At 50.7% G+C, this 20,085-nt stretch overlaps 2 protein-coding genes across 5 annotated transcripts in view; one reads left to right on the forward strand and one right to left on the reverse strand.

Annotated features, from left to right (window-relative positions):
- ORC3 (origin recognition complex subunit 3) overlaps positions 1 to 13,223 on the reverse strand; it is a 113,929-nt gene extending 100,706 nt beyond the window's left edge. For 2 of the 4 annotated variants that reach the window (XM_069726387.1, XM_069726386.1), the window contains exon 1: positions 12,931 to 13,072. Coding sequence is in view for 2 of the 4 variants with exons in the window: in XM_069726384.1 (XP_069582485.1) it covers positions 13,091 to 13,202 (112 nt within the window). In the remaining 2 variants the exon portion in view is untranslated. The other 2 variants (XM_069726385.1, XM_069726384.1) reach the window with 2 other exon arrangements.
- The window catches only part of RARS2 (arginyl-tRNA synthetase 2, mitochondrial), a 95,195-nt gene continuing 88,165 nt past the window's right edge, over positions 13,056 to 20,085 (forward strand). The window contains exon 1 of the mRNA XM_069726388.1: positions 13,056 to 13,175. Coding sequence (XP_069582489.1) covers positions 13,140 to 13,175 — 36 coding nt within the window. The 5' untranslated portion in view covers positions 13,056 to 13,139. The remainder of the gene's footprint in view (positions 13,176 to 20,085) is intronic.

A 20,085-nucleotide genomic window follows, 5' to 3' on the forward strand; every position in this document is an offset into this window, starting at 1 on the left:
CGTTATCGGTGAGTAACTACAATATTCTCTTACCCCCATGACGGCACCACGGAGAGAATTTCATAGAATGTGTGTTAGGGTGGGATTACTGCCTCTAAGACTCTTCTACCAAAGGTTACGTCTGAAGAGCAAGATAGGTCCAGTTGGTAGTGTTTGAAAAATGTAGAGGGAGAAGAGCAAGTGGCAGCTCTACATATCTGGTCAATCAATGCTCCTGCTCGCTCTGCCCAAGAGATTGCTACCAATCTAGTTGAATGAGCTTTGATCCAGTCGGGAACGGCTTCATTGGATGAGGCGTATGCTAGAGTGATGGCATCCCTTACCCATCTCGCCAGCGTGGCTTTTGATGCTTTATTTGGGCCCTGAAAACAAACAGAGACCTGCCTTTCCTACACTCCCTTGTGGCTGTTATATATTGGGTCAGCATCTCTTAAGATCTAATGTGTGTAGAGACTTTTCCTTTTCATTCTTGGGATTTGGGCAAAAAGATGGTAAGGATATTTGCTGAGATCTATGAAACAGTGATGCTACCTTAGGCATGTAAGACGGGTCAGTCCTAAGGACTACTCTATCCTCTAATATCTGAGTTAGTGACTTGCAGGCTCTTTCAGCTTACCCACCTCTAATTCTGCGGGCTGAGGTTAATGCTACCAAAAGAGAAGTTTTCAGGGAGATTATCTTTAAGGAAGCTTGAGACAAGGGTTCAAAAGGCGCTTTAGTTAGTGCAGAAACTACTAGGTTTAGGTCCCAGGGAGGCGAAGTGTGGTGTATGACTGGTTTAGACCTAATTGAGGCTTTAATAAACCTTTTTATCCAGTGATTCCCTGCTAGGTCAGAGTTGTATAAGGCGCCTTAATGCTGCGATTTGAACCTTAAGGCTATGTTCACACGTTGCGTCCTGTCCCTGCGGGTTCTCCCGCAGCGGATTTGATAAATCTGCAGGGCAAACCCGCTGCGGTTATCCCTGCAGATTTATCGCGGTTTGTCCTGCGGCTTCCGCTGCGGGATTTTACCCCTACTATTGATGCTGCATATGCAGCAATATGCAGCATCAATAGTAATGTTAAAAATAATAAAATAATGATATACTCACCCTCTGACATCCCGATCTCCTCGGCGCTGCAGGCGGCGGTCCGGTTCCAAAGATGCTGTGCGACCAGGACCTTCGTGACGTCACGGTCATGTGACCGCGACGTCACCGCAGGTCCTGGTCGCATAGCAAACCTGAGACCGGACAGCCGCGTGCAGCGCTGAGACTTCAGAGGTGAGTATATCATTATTTTTTATTTCAATTCTTTTTTTTTTACTCAAATATGGTTCCCGGGGCCTGGAGGAGAGTCTCCTCTCCTCCATCCCGGGTACCACCAGCACATTATCCGCTTACTTCCCGCAAGGTGGGCACAGCCCCATGCGGGAAGTAAGCGGATCAATGCATTCCTATGGGTGCAGAATCGCTGCGATTCTGCACAAAGAAGTGACATGCTGCGGGTTGTAAACCGCTGCGTTCCCGCGCGGTTTTTCCCGCAGCATGTGCACAGCGGTTTGCATAGGATTTACATGTTACTGTAAACGCTATGGAAACTGCTGCGGACCCGCAGCTGCAAAATCGCCACGGTTCCGTGGTAAAAACCGCAATGTGTGAACATAGCCTAAGGCTATGTGCACACGTAGGAAATGTGGTGCAGAATTTTCTGCACTAAATCTGCATCTGCAGATTTGATGCAGTTTCTGTGCAGTACAATGTAAATCAATGTGAAAAAAAAAAGCTGTGCTCATGGTGCAGAAAAATCTGCGCAAAAACGCTGCAGAACTGCACAAAAGAAGTGACGTGCACTTCTTTGAAATCGGCAGCGTTTCTGCGCAGATTTTTCTGCACCATGAGCACAGCTTTTTTTTTCACATTGATTTACATTGTACTGTAAACCACAGTGCAGATCTGCTGCAGTTATGCACTAAATCTGCATCGTGTGCACATACCCTAAGGGTACTTGTTGCTAACTCTTTTTCTAATCCTTTCTGAAGGAATTCTAGTACTTCCTGAATTGGGATTTTCCCTGACACGCTGACATTTGAATTTGAGCGGAACTTTTTCCAGACCTTGCCATATGCTCTGGTAGTTACTGGTTTTCTACTGGACAAAAGGGTTGAAACTAGGTTTGAAGAAAACCCCTTTTTTGTTAAAAGTTCCCTCTCAAATTCCAGGCTGTCATATGCAGGTTTTTTACTTGCAGATGATTTATTGGCCCCTGGCGTAAAAGATTTGGGATATCCGGGAGAACCCATGGTTCTGTTATGGACATTAAGTGTAGCCATGGGAACCACAATCTTTTTGGCCAAAACGGGGCTATCATAATTACTCTCGCTCTGTGTTCCCGGATTTTCTTCAGAACTAATGGAATTAATGCTATCGGAAGAAAGACATACGGTAAGCTAGTTGGAAGTTCCAGGGAATTAGAAAGGCATCTAGAGTCACTGGATTCCCCCGTGGGTCTACTGAACAGAATGCCTGTGTTTTCCGGTTTAGACTGTTTACGAACAAATCTATTTCCGGGACTCCCCAGCAATCCACAATGTGGTTGAATACCTCCTGGTTCAACTCCCATTCCCCCTGCTTTAACTATGTTCTGCTTAAAAAATCTGCCACCTGATTCTCTGTCCCTTTGATGTGAAGGGCTGACAGAGGATAGATTGGCTTCCGCCAGTAACAAGATAGATTTTGCTACTTCCATCAGCGAGCGGGACTTTGCTCCCCCCTGGTGATTCAGGTATGCCGCCACCACCACCCTGTTGTCTGAAAGCACCCTTAGGTGATGGAACGGAGGGAGACCATGAAGTGTTTGCGTGCGTATTCTACTGCCAAGAGTTCTTTCATGTTCGATGAGCAGAGTTTTTCTTTCTCTGACCAAGGGCTTTGGGCAATTTGATCGTTTAAATGAGCCCCCCAACCCCACGGGCTCACATCCGTGGTCAGGGTTACAGAAACTGGCCATACCCATGGGACCCCTCTAGTTAAGTTGGCCGGGTCTATCCACCAAGCCAGGGAACATATTGTTTGTGAGGAGATTTTTAAGTGCTTTTCTAAATCCCCCTTTAAGCGGAGTTGTGCTTCTAATATTTCCCACTGGAAATCTCTGGAGTGATGCTGAGCCCATTGGACTGCTGGGATACAGGCTGTCATTGACCCTAACACGGACATTGCTTTCCGTAAAGTGATGACTGGTGAAAGTCTTAATTGTGCTATTAGTTGTATCATGTTGGAAACTTTCGTCCCTGGAAGACGGCATTCTTGTTTTGTCGAATCTATCATTATTCCTAAGTACTGTTGTATTTGTATTGGAATAATCCTGGATTTTTCTAGATTCAACATCCAACCCAAATTTGACAGGCTGTCATCACCTTGTCTAACTGCAATGGTGTGAGGATCTGCCCACTACCAGGAGGTCGTCCAAATATGGAACTATCAGAACGTCTTGCTCCCTTATGTGGGCCATCACTTCCGCCATCAGTTTCGTAAATACCCTCGGGGCTATGGCAAGGCCAAATGGGAGAGCTCTGAACTGATAATGTTTCAGATCTCCTTGCATTATCACCGCCACTCTGAGGTATTTCTGGTAACTGGGATGGATGAGCACATGATAGTATGCGTCTTTTAGGTCGACTACAGTCATAAAACAAGACGGATGAAGGGTTCTGACACAGGTTTTTATTGTTTCCATCTAGAAACTCTGGGTCACTAGATATTTGTTTAATTTTTTCAGGTTTATTATTGTTCTGAAAGTCCCATCTGGTTTCTGGCGTTAAACTAGAAGAAGAGGGGACGGGAAGAAAAACATTAGACTCGAACAAAGACGACCCAGGAAAACATACTCAGAAGGGAGGTAAGAACATTTCTAAAACAATCCACAGTGAGGAGATTGGAACAAAACAAAATCCTCTAAACTGCATGCTCGCAAACGCCAGAAGCCTGACAAACAAGATGGAAGAACTAGAAGCAGAAATATCTACAGGTAACTTTGACATAGTGGGAATAACCGAGACATGGTTAGATGAAAGCTATGACTGGGCAGTTAACTTACAGGGTTACAGTCTGTTTAGAAAGGATCGTAAAAATCGGAGAGGAGGAGGGGTTTGTCTCTATGTAAAGTCTTGTCTAAAGTCCACTTTAAGGGAGGATATTAGCGAAGGGAATGAGGATGTCGAGTCCATATGGGTTGAAATTCATGGAGGGAAAAATGGTAACAAAATTCTCATTGGGGTCTGTTACAAACCCCCAAATATAACAGAAAGCATGGAAAGTCTACTTCTAAAGCAGATAGATGAAGCTGCAACCCATAATGAGGTCCTGGTTATGGGGGACTTTAACTACCCGGATATTAACTGGGAAACAGAAACCTGTGAAACCCATAAAGGCAACAGGTTTCTGCTAATAACCAAGAAAAATTATCTTTCACAATTGGTGCAGAATCCAACCAGAGGAGCAGCACTTTTAGACCTAATACTATCTAATAGACCTGACAGAATAACAAATCTGCAGGTGGTTGGGCATTTAGGAAATAGCGACCACAATATTGTGCAGTTTCACCTGTCTTTCACTAGGGGGACTTGTCAGGGAGTCACAAAAACATTGAACTTTAGGAAGGCAAAGTTTGAACAGCTTAGAGATGCCCTTAATCTGGTAGACTGGGACAATATCCTCAGAAATGAGAATACAGATAATAAATGGGAAATGTTTAAGAACATCCTAAATAGGCAGTGTAAGCGGTTTATACCTTGTGGGAATAAAAGGACTAGAAATAGGAAAAACCCAATGTGGCTAAACAAAGAAGTAAGACAGGCAATTAACAGTAAAAAGAAAGCATTTGCACTACTAAAGCAGGATGGCACCATTGAAGCTCTAAAAAACTATAGGGAGAAAAATACTTTATCTAAAAAACTAATTAAAGCTGCCAAAAAGGAAACAGAGAAGCACATTGCTAAGGAGAGTAAAACTAATCCCAAACTGTTCTTCAACTATATCAATAGTAAAAGAATAAAAACTGAAAATGTAGGCCCCTTAAAAAATAGTGAGGAAAGAATGGTTGTAGATGACGAGGAAAAAGCTAACATATTAAACACCTTCTTCTCCACGGTATTCACGGTGGAAAATGAAATGCTAGGTGAAATCCCAAGAAACAATGAAAACCCTATATTAAGGGTCACCAATCTAACCCAAGAAGAGGTGCGAAACCGGCTAAATAAGATTAAAATAGATAAATCTCCGGGTCCGGATGGCATACACCCACGAGTACTAAGAGAACTAAGTAATGTAATAGATAAACCATTATTTCTTATTTTTAGTGACTCTATAGCGACAGGGTCTGTTCCGCAGGACTGGCGCATAGCAAATGTGGTGCCAATATTCAAAAAGGGCTCTAAAAGTGAACCTGGAAATTATAGGCCAGTAAGTCTAACCTCTATTGTTGGTAAAATATTTGAAGGGTTTCTGAGGGATGTTATTCTGGATTATCTCAATGAGAATAACTGTTTAACTCCATATCAGCATGGGTTTATGAGAAATCGCTCCTGTCAAACCAATCTAATCAGTTTTTATGAAGAGGTAAGCTATAGACTGGACCACGGTGAGTCATTGGACGTGGTATATCTCGATTTTTCCAAAGCGTTTGATACCGTGCCGCACAAGAGGTTGGTACACAAAATGAGAATGCTTGGTCTGGGGGAAAATGTGTGTAAATGGGTTAGTAACTGGCTTAGTGATAGAAAGCAGAGGGTGGTTATAAATGGTATAGTCTCTAACTGGGTCGCTGTGACCAGTGGGGTACCGCAGGGGTCAGTATTGGGACCTGTTCTCTTCAACATATTCATTAATGATCTGGTAGAAGGTTTACACAGTAAAATATCGATATTTGCAGATGATACAAAACTATGTAAAGCAGTTAATACAAGAGAAGATAGTATTCTGCTACAGATGGATCTGGATAAGTTGGAAACTTGGGCTGAAAGGTGGCAGATGAGGTTTAACAATGATAAATGTAAGGTTATACACATGGGAAGAGGGAATCAATATCACCATTACACACTGAACGGGAAACCACTGGGTAAATCTGACAGGGAGAAGGACTTGGGGATCCTAGTTAATGATAAACTTACCTGGAGCAGCCAGTGCCAGGCAGCAGCTGCCAAGGCAAACAGGATCATGGGGTGTATTAAAAGAGGTCTGGATACACATGATGAGAGCATTATACTGCCTCTGTACAAATCCCTAGTTAGACCGCACATGGAGTACTGTGTCCAGTTTTGGGCACCGGTGCTCAGGAATGATATAATGGAACTAGAGAGAGTACAAAGGAGGGCAACAAAATTAATAAAGGGGATGGGAGAACTACAATACCCAGATAGATTAGCGAAATTAGGATTATTTAGTCTAGAAAAAAGACGACTGAGGGGCGATCTAATAACCATGTATAAGTATATAAGGGGACAATACAAATATCTCGCTGAGGATCTGTTTATACCAAGGAAGGTGACGGGCACAAGGGGGCATTCTTTGCGTCTGGAGGAGAGAAGGTTTTTCCACCAACATAGAAGAGGATTCTTTACTGTTAGGGCAGTGAGAATCTGGAATTGCTTGCCTGAGGAGGTGGTGATGGCGAACTCAGTCGAGGGGTTCAAGAGAGGCCTGGATGTCTTCCTGGAGCAGAACAATATTGTATCATACAATTATTAGGTTCTGTAGAAGGATGTAGATCTGGGTATTTATTATGATGGAATATAGGCTGAACTGGATGGACAAATGTCTTTTTTCGGCCTTACTAACTATGTTACTATGTTACTATGTTTCGTTCGGAGAAAAAGAGGAGAGTAAAAACCAGTGTCTCTTTCCTGTTGTGGAACTTCCTGCAGGACATTCTTTGTGAGGAGACTGTATATTTCCTTTCGCAGGCCCAGTTGTTCGATCTCTGATTTTCTCTGTGGTGTTATCACAAAATGGTTGCGTGGCATCGTATGAAATTTTAATTTTAGACCCGTCCTTATTATATTTAGTGTCCACTCGCTTCCTTATATATTTTTTCCCAGGCTTGAAGAAAGCATATCAGTCTCCCTCCCACCTGGGGCGTACCTTCATTGGGATTGTTTCTTATTGTCCGGCTTGTTGAACATGAAGCCTCTGCTTTTAAACCTTTTATCCACCCATCCTTCTTTTTGGTTTTTTGGGGGGCATTTACGCATGAATTTCCTACCCCGAAAGGGCCGTTTGGAAGATTGGTTAAGAAACCCTGAGAAGGCTTTCTTCTTGTCTACGGCCTTTTCGAGAATGTCATCTAGGATAGGCCCAAACAAAAATTCTCCCTCACATGGTATGGAGCATAACTTTGCTTTAGTTTGTAGGTCTCCTGGCCAGCACTTGAGCCATAGTGCTCTTCTGGCTGCATTCGAAAATGAAGCTGACCTTGCTGTCAGTCTCACAGAGTCTATGGAAGCGTCCGCTAAATATGCAGCAGCACCCCTCATTGACACAGAATCCAATATGGATTCCCTTGAGGTTTTCTTCCTCAATTGGGACTCTAGGTGGTCCAACCACACCATTAATGCCCTTGTGGCTATTCCTGGTTTTAAACCCCCGCTAGCTGCTTCCCAGGAACCTTTTAAGAAAACTTGGGCTTTTATGTCCATAGGGTCCTTAAGGGTCCCCATATCTTCAAAGGGTAACACAAATTTTTTAGAGGCCTTTGCAATAGCGACATCTATTTCGGCGCTATTCTACCTCTCAAATTATAGACTTGTCATGTCTTTGTCAGTGGGCACACTTACGAAATCCAAAGACATACTGACAGGGATACTAGAATGTGAGCCCCATCGGGGACAGTGCCAATACTGTATGTAAAGCGCTGTGGAATAGCGCTATATAAATGAGTAAAATAAATAAATATCAGCAAGGGATCAAATAATTATTTCCTTCACTGTACACTATTATAGCTGCATTTGTATTATCACATAATTGATCTGTTAGACGATTTCCAACACAGATCAACTGTTCTGTTCTCTATTCTGTACTGCCTACACAAGGGAGTTTGTAATAAAACACTGCAAGGCTGAGGCGTGCAGAAAAGTAATTTGTTTAATGCTTACAGCGGACATATCAGTGATGCAAAACTGTATATGCTCCTCTGTTGATGCATATGGCAGACGATTATCTTCTGCTATATACATCAAAAGAGCGGTATTTGCAATTTTACATCACCAATTAATCATCAGCAGGCATCAAATACAGATCAGTCCTACATGTGTCTCAGCTCTCCTGTACCTTAGTTATTACAAACTCCGTTGTGCAGGTAGAGATAAGAGCAGGACAGTTGTGCTCTGCAAGAAACCAACTAGCAATGATGTTAAACCAAACACACGCAGCTATACTGATGTAGATGATAGAAAATTAAATCAGTCAGGCAGAGTTGTGTACAGAAGTATAGAGTGTATTCTATTCTGCAGATGTCACTGGTCCGACCCTGACGGCACACGGAGACACAAGCAAACCCCTGCGGATGTTACTGGTCTGACCCTGACCACACACACAGCACCCTGCGGAGGTCACTGGTCCAACCCTGACGGCACATGCAGCCACATACAGAGCCCTGCGGAGGTCACTGGTCTGACCCTGACCACACACGGTGCCACATACAGAGCCCTGCGGAGGTCACAGGTCCGACCCTGAGGGCACACAGAGCCCTGCGAAGGTCACTAGTCCGACCTTGACCACACAGAGCCACATACAGAGCCCTGCGGAGATCACTGGTCCGACCCTGAGGGCACACGGAGCCACATACAGAGCCCTGCGGAGGTCACTGGTCCGACCCTGAGGGCACACGGAGCCACATACAGAGCCCTGCGAAGGTCACTGGTCCGACCCTGAGGGCACACGGAGCCACATACAGAGCCTTGCGGAGGTCACTGGTCCGACCCTGAGGGCACACGGAGCCACATACAGAGCCCTGCGGAGGTCACTGGTCCGACCCTGAGGGCACACGGAGCCACATACAGAGCCCTGCGAAGGTCACTGGTCCGACCCTGAGGGCACACGGAGCCACATACAGAGCCCTGCGGAGGTCACTGGTCCGACCCTGAGGGCACACGGAGCTACATACAGAGCCCTGCGAAGGTCACTGGTCCGACCCTGAGGGCACACGGAGCCACATACAGAGCCTTGCGGAGGTCACTGGTCCGACCCTGAGGGCACACGGAGCCACATACAGAGCCCTGCGGAGGTCACTGGTCCGACCCTGAGGGCACACGGAGCCACATACAGAGCCCTGCGAAGGTCACTGGTCCGACCCTGAGGGCACACGGAGCCACATACAGAGCCCTGCGGAGGTCACTGGTCCGACCCTGAGGGCACACGGAGCCACATACAGAGCCCTGCGGAGGTCACTGGTCCGACCCTGACCGCACACGGTGCCACAAACAGAGCCCTGGGGATGTCACTGGTCCGACCCTAACCGCACACGGTGCCACAAACAGAGCCCTGCGGATGTCACTGGTCCGACCCTAACCGCACACGGTGCCACATACAGAGCCCTGCGGAGGTCACTGGTCCGATGACCACACACGGAGCCACATACAGAGCCCTGCGGAGGTCACTGGTCCGATGACCACACTCACTCGGTGCCACATACAGAGCCCTGCGGAGGTCACTGGTCTGATGACCGCACACTGAGCCACATACAGTGCCCTGCGGAGGTCACTGGTCCGATGACCACACACGGAGCCACATACAGAGCCCTGCGGAGGTCACTGGTCCGATGACCACACACGGAGCCACATACAGAGCCCTGCGGAGGTCACTGGTCCGATGACCACACACGGTGCCACATACAGAGCCCTGCGGAGGTCACTGGTCCGATGACCACACACGGAGCCACATACAGAGCCCTGCGGAGGTCACTGGTCCAATGACCACAGTCGGTGCCACATACAGAGCCCTGCGGAGGTCACTGGTCCGATGACCACAGTTGGTGCCACATACAGAGCCCTGCGGAGGTCACTGGTCCGATGACCACACACGGTGCCACATACAGAGCCCTGCGGAGGTCACTTGTCCGATGACCACACACGGTGCCACATACAGAGCCCTGCGGAGGTCACTGGTCCGATGACCACACACGGAGCCACATACAGAGCCCTGCGGAGGTCACTGGTCCGATGACCACACACAGTGCCACATACAGAGCCCTGCGGAGGTCACTGGTCCGATGACCACACACAGTGCCACATACAGAGCCCTGCGGAGGTCACTGGTCCGATGACCACACACGGAGCCACATACAGAGCCCTGCGGAGGTCACTGGTCCGATGACCACACACAGTGCCACATACAGAGCCCTGCGGAGGTCACTGGTCCGATGACCACACACAGTGCCACATACAGAGCCCTGCGGAGGTCACTGGTCCGATGACCACACACGGAGCCACATACAGAGCCCTGCGGAGGTCACTGGTCCGATGACCACACACAGTGCCACATACAGAGCCCTGCGGAGGTCACTGGTCCGATGACCACACACAGTGCCACATACAGAGCCCTGCGGAGGTCACTGGTCCGATGACCACACACAGTGCCACATACAGAGCCCTGCGGAGGTCACTGGTCTGATGACCACACACAGTGCCACATACAGAGCCCTGCGGAGGTCACTGGTCCGATGACCACACACGGAGCCACATACAGAGCCCTGCGGAGGTCACTGGTCCGATGACCACACACGGTGCCACATACAGAGCCCTGCGGAGGTCACTGGTCCGATGACCACACACAGTGCCACATACAGAGCCCTGCGGAGGTCACTGGTCCGATGACCACAGTTGGTGCCACATACAGAGCCCTGCGGAGGTCACTGGTCTGATGACCACACACAGTGCCACATACAGAGCCCTGCGGAGGTCACTGGTCCGATGACCACACACGGAGCCACATACAGAGCCCTGCGGAGGTCACTGGTCCGATGACCACACACGGTGCCACATACAGAGCCCTGCGGAGGTCACTGGTCCGATGACCACACACGGTGCCACATACAGAGCCCTGCGGAGGTCACTGGTCCGATGACCACACACGGTGCCACATACAGAGCCCTGCGGAGGTCACTGGTCCGATGACCACACACGGAGCCACATACAGAGCCCTGCGGAGGTCACTGGTCCGATGACCACACACGGTGCCACATACAGAGCCCTGCGGAGGTCACTGGTCCGATGACCACACACAGTGCCACATACAGAGCCCTGCGGAGGTCACTGGTCCGATGACCACACACAGTGCCACATACAGAGCCCTGCGGAGGTCACTGGTCCGATGACCACACACGGAGCCACATACAGAGCCCTGCGGAGGTCACTGGTCCGATGACCACACACGGTGCCACATACAGAGCCCTGCGGAGGTCACTGGTCCGATGACCACACACGGTGCCACATACAGAGCCCTGCGGAGGTCACTGGTCCGATGACCACACACGGAGCCACATACAGAGCCCTGCGGAGGTCACTGGTCCGATGACCACACACAGTGCCACATACAGAGCCCTGCGGAGGTCACTGGTCCGATGACCACACACAGTGCCACATACAGAGCCCTGCGGAGGTCACTGGTCCGATGACCACACACGGAGCCACATACAGAGCCCTGCGGAGGTCACTGGTCCGATGACCACACACAGTGCCACATACAGAGCCCTGCGGAGGTCACTGGTCCGATGACCACACACAGTGCCACATACAGAGCCCTGCGGAGGTCACTGGTCCGATGACCACACACGGAGCCACATACAGAGCCCTGCGGAGGTCACTGGTCCGATGACCACACACAGTGCCACATACAGAGCCCTGCGGAGGTCACTGGTCCGATGACCACACACAGTGCCACATACAGAGCCCTGCGGAGGTCACTGGTCCGATGACCACACACAGTGCCACATACAGAGCCCTGCGGAGGTCACTGGTCTGATGACCACACACAGTGCCACATACAGAGCCCTGCGGAGGTCACTGGTCCGATGACCACACACGGAGCCACATACAGAGCCCTGCGGAGGTCACTGGTCCGATGACCACACACGGTGCCACATACAGAGCCCTGCGGAGGTCACTGGTCCGATGACCACACACAGTGCCACATACAGAGCCCTGCGGAGGTCACTGGTCCGATGACCACAGTTGGTGCCACATACAGAGCCCTGCGGAGGTCACTGGTCTGATGACCACACACAGTGCCACATACAGAGCCCTGCGGAGGTCACTGGTCCGATGACCACACACGGAGCCACATACAGAGCCCTGCGGAGGTCACTGGTCCGATGACCACACACGGTGCCACATACAGAGCCCTGCGGAGGTCACTGGTCCGATGACCACACACGGTGCCACATACAGAGCCCTGCGGAGGTCACTGGTCCGATGACCACACACGGTGCCACATACAGAGCCCTGCGGAGGTCACTGGTCCGATGACCACACACGGAGCCACATACAGAGCCCTGCGGAGGTCACTGGTCCGATGACCACACACGGTGCCACATACAGAGCCCTGCGGAGGTCACTGGTCCGATGACCACACACGGTGCCACATACAGAGCCCTGCGGAGGTCACTGGTCCGATGAGCGCAGTGTGAAGTAAACCTTAGGCCGGGTGACATCAGTGCACAGATCGCAGGTCTCCTCACAGGTATATATGACAGTGTCCAGTCAGCCCTCACATCGCCCCCACTAGGTACATTCCCAGCAGTCAGTCCTTACATCACAGATGTCAGTGCCCACCTCATGACCGGACTGGCATTTATTGGGGGCAGCAGATATGCCCCAGAGCCTATGGCAGCCCCTACAAGAGGTGTCACCGGCCCCACAGGCCTAGAGCACTGCACCAACCCCAACCCGGGAACAACTGACCGGACAGCCGGTGCCGCGTCCGTCCTGCAGAATCTCACACTTTCAGGCCTTCCCTCCAGAGAAGTCACATGACCAGAGCGGGCGGTGATTGGAGGGGAGCAGTTCTGAGGGCGGGGCACCGGGAAGCACGTGTCAGTGAAGCCTCTTCCTGTGTCCTTACGTGCTGCCGGCCGGGTCCGGAGCTGTGCAGAGGCGAGCACGGCGGAGACATGGCGTGTTACTTCAGGAGAGCCATAGCGGAGCAGGTAGTGGCCAGCGAGTGTGCGGTGCATTGTGGGACACTGGCTCCGTATAACATGAGGACAGTCCGTCCGTGCATTGCATGTTGCGCTTGTACCAGTTGACTTTGTTGCCTCGATCACGTGCTCCGCTTTACGTCAGCGTCACCCTTGCAGCCAATCACTTGTCTTAGAAGTGAGGCAGTGGAACACTGCTGAGGTCAGTGATTGGCTGTAGCGGTCACATGGCTGTATGTCACAGGAAATTCAAAGGGAGTCTGTCACTGCAAGGGGAGGGGGACAATGTCAGGAGCGAGGAGAGAGCGATTTGTGTGTTCTACCTTCATTAAAGTGATGGCAGAGGAGATGAGCAATGTCAGAAGCCAGGAGAGAGTGATTTGTGCTTATCTTCAGACAGTGGTGGCTCTGGGCAGACCAGCATTGTCTATCAATATAGGAATGACCCCTTTTAACACTTCTGACTAGAGATGGGCGGACACCTAGATGTTCGGGTACACGGAACTGAAACCAGACTCCATTCACTTGAATGGGGGCCCAAACATCGTGTATTCTACACTGGCATGTGCATGACAGCGCGGCAAACACCGATTCTGATCAGCAGTGAAACCATCCCCGCCGGGCAGACAGCCACGGTTCCCACGCTATCAAAAGACAGCGGGAGCGCTCAGCTGTGATCCGAGGTATACAGTTTACCTCTGGTCACTGGTGTCAGCTGATGGGACTACCGCTCCCATCGTCCGACACCTCCTGCCGCTAATAACAGCGAGAGCAGGAGCGACTGATGGGAGTATTCATTAGCCGGCTCCTGCGCTATAAATAAATAATTTAAAAAAGCCGTCATGGGTTCCCCCCTATATTTTTAATACCCAGTCAGACAACACCCTCAGCTGTCAGCTTCAGCAAGGCTAGTTATCAAGAATAGAGGGGTCACCATGCCATATTTTTAAATTATTTAAATAAATAGTTAATAAAAAAAAGTCTGGGTTCCCCCCCATTTTTGACAACCAGCCTTGCTACAGCTGGGGGCTGGTATTCTCAGACTGGTAAGGGGCCATTGATATTGTCTCCAGCCTAAAAATAGCAGCCCACAGCTGCCCAGGAAAGGCACAGCTATTAGATGTTTCAATTATGGTACTTTGCCCAGCTCTTCCCACTTGCCCTGTAGCTGTGGCAAGTGGGGTTGATGTCACCTTTGTATTGTTGGGTGACAAGAAGCCAACAGGTTAGTAATGTAGAGGCGTCTATAGGATACCTATCCATTACTAATCCTACAGTTATATGGTAAATAAAGACACAGCCGGAATTAGGTCTTTTATTTGAAATAAAACAAAATACTTTTTTATTTAAAAATAACAAACACAGTTATACTCACCTAACGCCTGTTTTCACTGAATCCCTTGTCTTTTGTAATAAAATAAAAAACAACAATATCCCTCACCTGTCTGTCGTTCTGCCCTACGCCATAATCCATATCTGGGAGATAAACCATCTGGCTAATCGTTACTCGGACGCGTCCGCTCTTCGCCAGTCGTTACACTGGCTGCCCATTCATTACAGGATACAATTCAAAGTACTTGTTCTCACCCACAAAGCTCTCCACAGTGCGGTACCCCCTTACATCTCCTCCCTCATTTCTGTCTATCGGCCTAACAGACCACTGCGCTCTGCAAACGACTTTCGACTAACCTCTGCACTAATCCGTACCTCCCGACTCCAAGACTTCTCCCGTGCTGCGCCAATCCTCTGGAATGCTCTACCCCAAGATATTAGGACCATCCACAATTTGCATAGTTTTAGGCGCTCGCTCAAAACACATTTGTTCAGAGCGGCCTATCACGTTCACTAATCAGTCATTTTATGTTTGTGTGTGTGTAGCCCATTCACTATCTCCTTCTATACCCCTCCCCCTGAAGATGGCTGGACCATGATTGTAAATACATCATTGTAAATACACACCTGTACTTTGTATCTCCCCCACCTCATTGTAGATTGTAAGCTCTCACGAGCAGGGTCGTCTTATTTCGCTTTAATTATTGTATTGTTAACGTTGTTACTTATGACTTTTGTGTTTGAAACTGTTAAACTGTAAAGCGCTGCGGAATATGTTGGCGCTATATAAATAAAGATTATTATTATTATTATTATTAAACCGTTTTCAACTTGGACGATGCCAAGATGCGACCTTCCAGGCTAAGAACCGCAGTTGAAATTCTCCCTGTGATCTGCGGTGAACTCGCTTCTACACCATGAGACTTTTTCTCACAGTACAGAGGTCACCGCAGTTCATTTGTCTTCTAGGAACACGGCCTCAGTGACCGGAGGTAACTTCTATGAAGTCACCTCTGGTCAGTGAGCTCATTCACCAGTGGTTCTCAGCCTGGGCAGTGGCATCTTGGCACCATCCAGGTTGAAAATTGTTTATCCCCCAGACAAGGATTATGGTGTGGGACAGAACGATGGACAGGTGAGAGATATTGTTGTTTCTCTATCGCCTTTCATTGGGGGACACAGGAACTATGGGTGTATGCTGCTGCCACTAGGAGGCTGACACTATGCAAATAAAAAAGTTAGCTCCTCCTCTGCAGTGTACACCCTACCGACAGGAAGTAGGATATTCAGTTTAGCTTAGTGTCAGTAGGAGGTGGACACGGGTCTTTCATTAGACCCATATCTACCTCAATGTGCGTCGTTTTCTTTCAGGTTTTCCGGAGGGATACAGGGTGAACAGTCACACCTGTACTCCCACAATGCGGACTATGAGTACGGCGTGTACTGCCATCCCGTATCCTCATAGATCCCTCTCCAGGACCAAGATCCTAGCACACAAGCGTGCTTAGAAGTCCGGTCCTGCATCCGTCCCCCACCCACTTGCCCATCAGAGCCTGTCGGTTGGAGGAGACGAGGACGTCCAGCTCCACGGACGTCTGATATCTTCACGAGGTTAGTAACGGACGGCGTGGGATGTTTAGGTGAGTATTCCCTTCCCACCAATCCCCCTAACCTTCGGTCTCTCTTCAAAGACAGTCATGGGGGGTCCCTGATTCCCTGGGCGATCGTTGGACGTCTCTTTATTGGAAAGTTTTCCACACTGCGGCACATTTTTGCTCTGTGCGGCGCCCTGTAGGCAACCGCGCTGCCTTTTCTGCGGCTGCACTTTCCCCCTGACGTGGCGGTTTGCGCTGCAGCTGCGCCGCTTCTCCATGCTTGGCGGCCGCACCTTTACAGGCAGCGGCACTGCCTTGTCTGCGGCCGTACCTTTGTCCCATGCGCAGCCCCTACAGGCAGCCGTGCCGTTTTTCTCCGGCGGCCGCACAGGGTTCTCCGGCGGCCGCACAGGGTTCTCCGGCGGCCGCACAGCGTTCTCCGGCGGCCGCACAGCGTTCTCCGGCGGCCGCACAGCGTTCTCCGGCGGCCGCACCGTTTTCCGGTCCTGTGGCCCTCTCCGGCGCCCACCAGCTTCTAATTTAGGTCCCGGCTTCTCCCGGGGCCTACTCTCGGCCGTGACTCCGCCCACTTCCTGAGTTCTCGGGCGGGCTTTTTTCCCGCCCGTCTGTCTCAACAAGCTCCGCCCCCCGGCACCATCTTGGTGCTCCTGGCCAGGCAATTAACCCTGCCCACCACCTCCATATTCTCGATCCAGGAACGCCTTATTCCCCCCGAAAGTACGTGAATACCGGCGTCCTCCTCAATTGCGGTCGCCTCAGCCCCACAGCTGGTCCCGGACAGGAGAATTCCAGAGGTCTGCTCCTTCTGCCTGCACCCCTGCCTTTAAGGACCACTGAAGCGCATCACCTGCCGTGAGTAGCTCTGCTCTGCAGTCTGACACTCTCCTCCGCCCTTCTGTCCCCTAACCTTCTGGTCTCCGCTATGTCAGTCCTTCAGCAACCCGATTGTTCCCACCGCCCAGGATCCCCCGGCCGATCCGCCCGAGAGTGATACCCCATCCCAGGCTGGGCCTCCTCTCTGTCTCAATCGGTGGCCAATTTAACACGGGTGTCTCAAACCCTGGTGTCCGTGCTGGATCGGTTACCCCTGCAGACCCCCGCAGTAGCCACCGGGTCGCAGGAAGCTCCGTCTGAGCCCTCCAAGGCTAGCTGCAAAGGTCCAGACAGGAATGCCAGTCTGAGTCCTCTTCTCGCTCCATCTCGCCACTCGGTCCTCCTCTGCGGTCGGCGTCCTCCCGATCCTCCTCCCCTGAGTCAGGCGAGGCTTTCTCTGATGCGCCTTCGGAGGATTATTTGGGGCCGGATTCGAACCAAATCGCTAACATGAGGGATATGGTTCAAAGCCTCATTGGAGCGACCAATCAGACCTGTGGCATCAAAGATTCCTCTACGAAACCCGCAGATCAGGCGGTTTCGTTTAGACGGTCTAAACTACCTCCCAAGGTATTTGCTCCTCATCCTGAATTCAAGGAGCCTCTGTCCAGAGAAAGAGCGAATTCGACCAGACGTTCTCAAAGAGACAAGCGTCTTGGAGTCTCATATCTCTTTCCTCCGGATCTCATTGCCAACCGGAATGAGAGGTGTTAGAGAACGACCTCTCCCCCGGTGGATCCGTCGGCTGCTAGACTTGCCACCACCACAGTCCTTACGCTGTCCGGTGGGCGGCTCTGAAAGATTCCATCGATGGGATCATGGAATCCTTCGTGAAGTCGGCTTTCAAAACTGCCGCATCATCCCAATGCCCGGCTTTGGCTTCCACTTGGGTTTCGAAGTCTGTATCCGAGGGGCTAAACAACTCCGTTGGGGCATTCAAGCTGGAGCTCCATCAGCCCGGCTGGCGGAACTTGCCTCCCAGATTACTCGCGTCGGGGAATAATTTGTTCCCTGGACGTCGCGTCTTCTGCCGCACAGGCGCCCAGTAATGTTGTTGCCAGCCGTCGCACTGTTTGGCTCAAGAGTCATCGAAGAAGTCCCTTACGAGCCTGCCTTTTCAAGGTTCACGTCCTTTCGGTTCCAAGCTGGACCAAATTATTAAGGACGCCACTGGCGGCACCAGTCCCCTTCTCCAGACCTCGCCTACTTCCCCTTAGGCGGCTACTTCGGTCTTTTAGACCTTTTTCGTAGTTTCGCGGCATTAGATTCCTCTTCGCAACAGCAGAGGCCACAGGCACGTTAAGAGAAGGTATTCTTCGACTCACTCTTTCCTGGCGTGCCCGCTACTCCTAAGGTGGATTCTCCAGGTCCAGGACTGGAAGTTCTACCTAGGCACGACCCACGACTAGACCCCAGCCCGTTTCTCAGGCTGGGCAACCGTCTCCTGTTCCTCAGGGACGTCTGGGTCTCCTCAGTAGAGGACGCATGGGCCAGGGCACTTGTATCCTCTAGATACAAAATCTTCATTTCACGGTCCTGGGATCGTTTTCTTTACAGCCATTGTTTCCCTCCTTAAATCCGGGGTAATCGTTCCCGTCCCAGAACAGGAACGGTTCAACGGTTCACAGGCTTCTCTTCGAATCTTTCTGTATTGACAGAGGACAACAAGGTTCGTTCCAGTCCGGATCTCAATTTGCTGAACAGGAAGTTTCGTCGGAGACACTTCAGGATGATATTCCCTCGTTCAGTAATCACTTCCATGGAGGCTCAGGAATTTCGGTTTCAGGCTCCCGAAAGTCTATCCATCTTTCCCAACATTCTAACCGTTGCGGGTGGCTCGTCAACAGGAAGAAGTTCCGTCTTGTTCAGCGCCTCGTATCTCCGGGCATGTTCTTCGACACTTGTCGGACCAGAGTCTTCCTTCCCGAAGACAGGATATCCCTCCTTTGTCAGGAAGTTCGCTTGCTCCAGGGTTCTCAGCTCCCCTTTTTTCCGATGGGCCTTAAAGGCCCTAAGGAGCTTGGTTGCAACATCGGAAGCAATTTTCCCTTCGCCCGTTTCATTCGAGACTTCTTCAGCAGGCTATTCTATCACAGGGGGCAGGTCTGTCTTCTCCCTGCATCGTCCGATCCGGCTTTCTCCCGGGTCAAATGGTTCCTCAACTGATGGCCGAGGTCACTTCTCTTATCCCAGAGCAGATCCTTCACAGCATATCCTTCCTTCCAGTTCCCTGGCAGGTGGTGACGACGGACGCCAGTCCGCTCGGCGGAGGCGCGGGGCTTTGTCTCCTGTTCTTTCAGGGTTGTTGGTCGGCGCAGGAGCCCTCTTTGCCGATCAATGTCCTCGAGTTCCGGATCATCTCTCTGTCTTTCCTTCATTGGGTAAGGATTCTCAGCAGCCTGCCAATTCGAATCCAGACAGACAATGACACAGCAGTGGCATATGTCTACCACCAGGGGTGGACTCGGCGTTCGCTGGCCTCGGCCGAGATTCCAGGATCCTCCTTTGGACAGAGGCGCAACGGTCCTGGTGAGCTCCGCAGTGCATGTCCCCGGCGTGGACATTTAGGCCGCCGACTTCCTCGGCCGCGAGGGCCTCGCGGCACGGGAATGGTGCTTCAGGAGGTTTCCTATCGGATTGCTCTTCGATGGGGGACTCCAGAGGTGGACCTCATGGCGTCCCTATTGAACAGGAGGTCCCTCGGGTCGGCCCAGGGTCCCGTGATCCTCTCACAGTGGTGTTGTCACTCTGGCCATTCCCCGGTCGCAGTTCGGGCTCCCCTATCGGTTCCCACGCCTTCCCTTGCTTTCCAAGCTGTTGAGATGGGTGCCGGTCATTCTGATCGTCCCGGATTGGCCCAGGAGGTCTCAGTTTGCAGACATCGCCAATCTTCTCGCGGACACCCCTGGTGTCTTCCAGGCGGACCCGATCTGCTGTCTCAGGGTCCGATCTGCCACCCGAATTATCGGTCGCTCAGTTTAACGGCGTGGCTGTGGACTCCACAGTTCTAAGAGCGTCCGGCCTTTCGGCCCAGATGAGTCACTCTATAATCCACGCTGGGAAGCCTTCGTCTTCTTCCAGGATCTACTATCGTACCT

Source organism: Ranitomeya imitator, chromosome 5 (assembly GCF_032444005.1).
Source record: "Ranitomeya imitator isolate aRanImi1 chromosome 5, aRanImi1.pri, whole genome shotgun sequence".
Classification (NCBI taxonomy): Eukaryota; Metazoa; Chordata; class Amphibia; order Anura; family Dendrobatidae; genus Ranitomeya; species Ranitomeya imitator.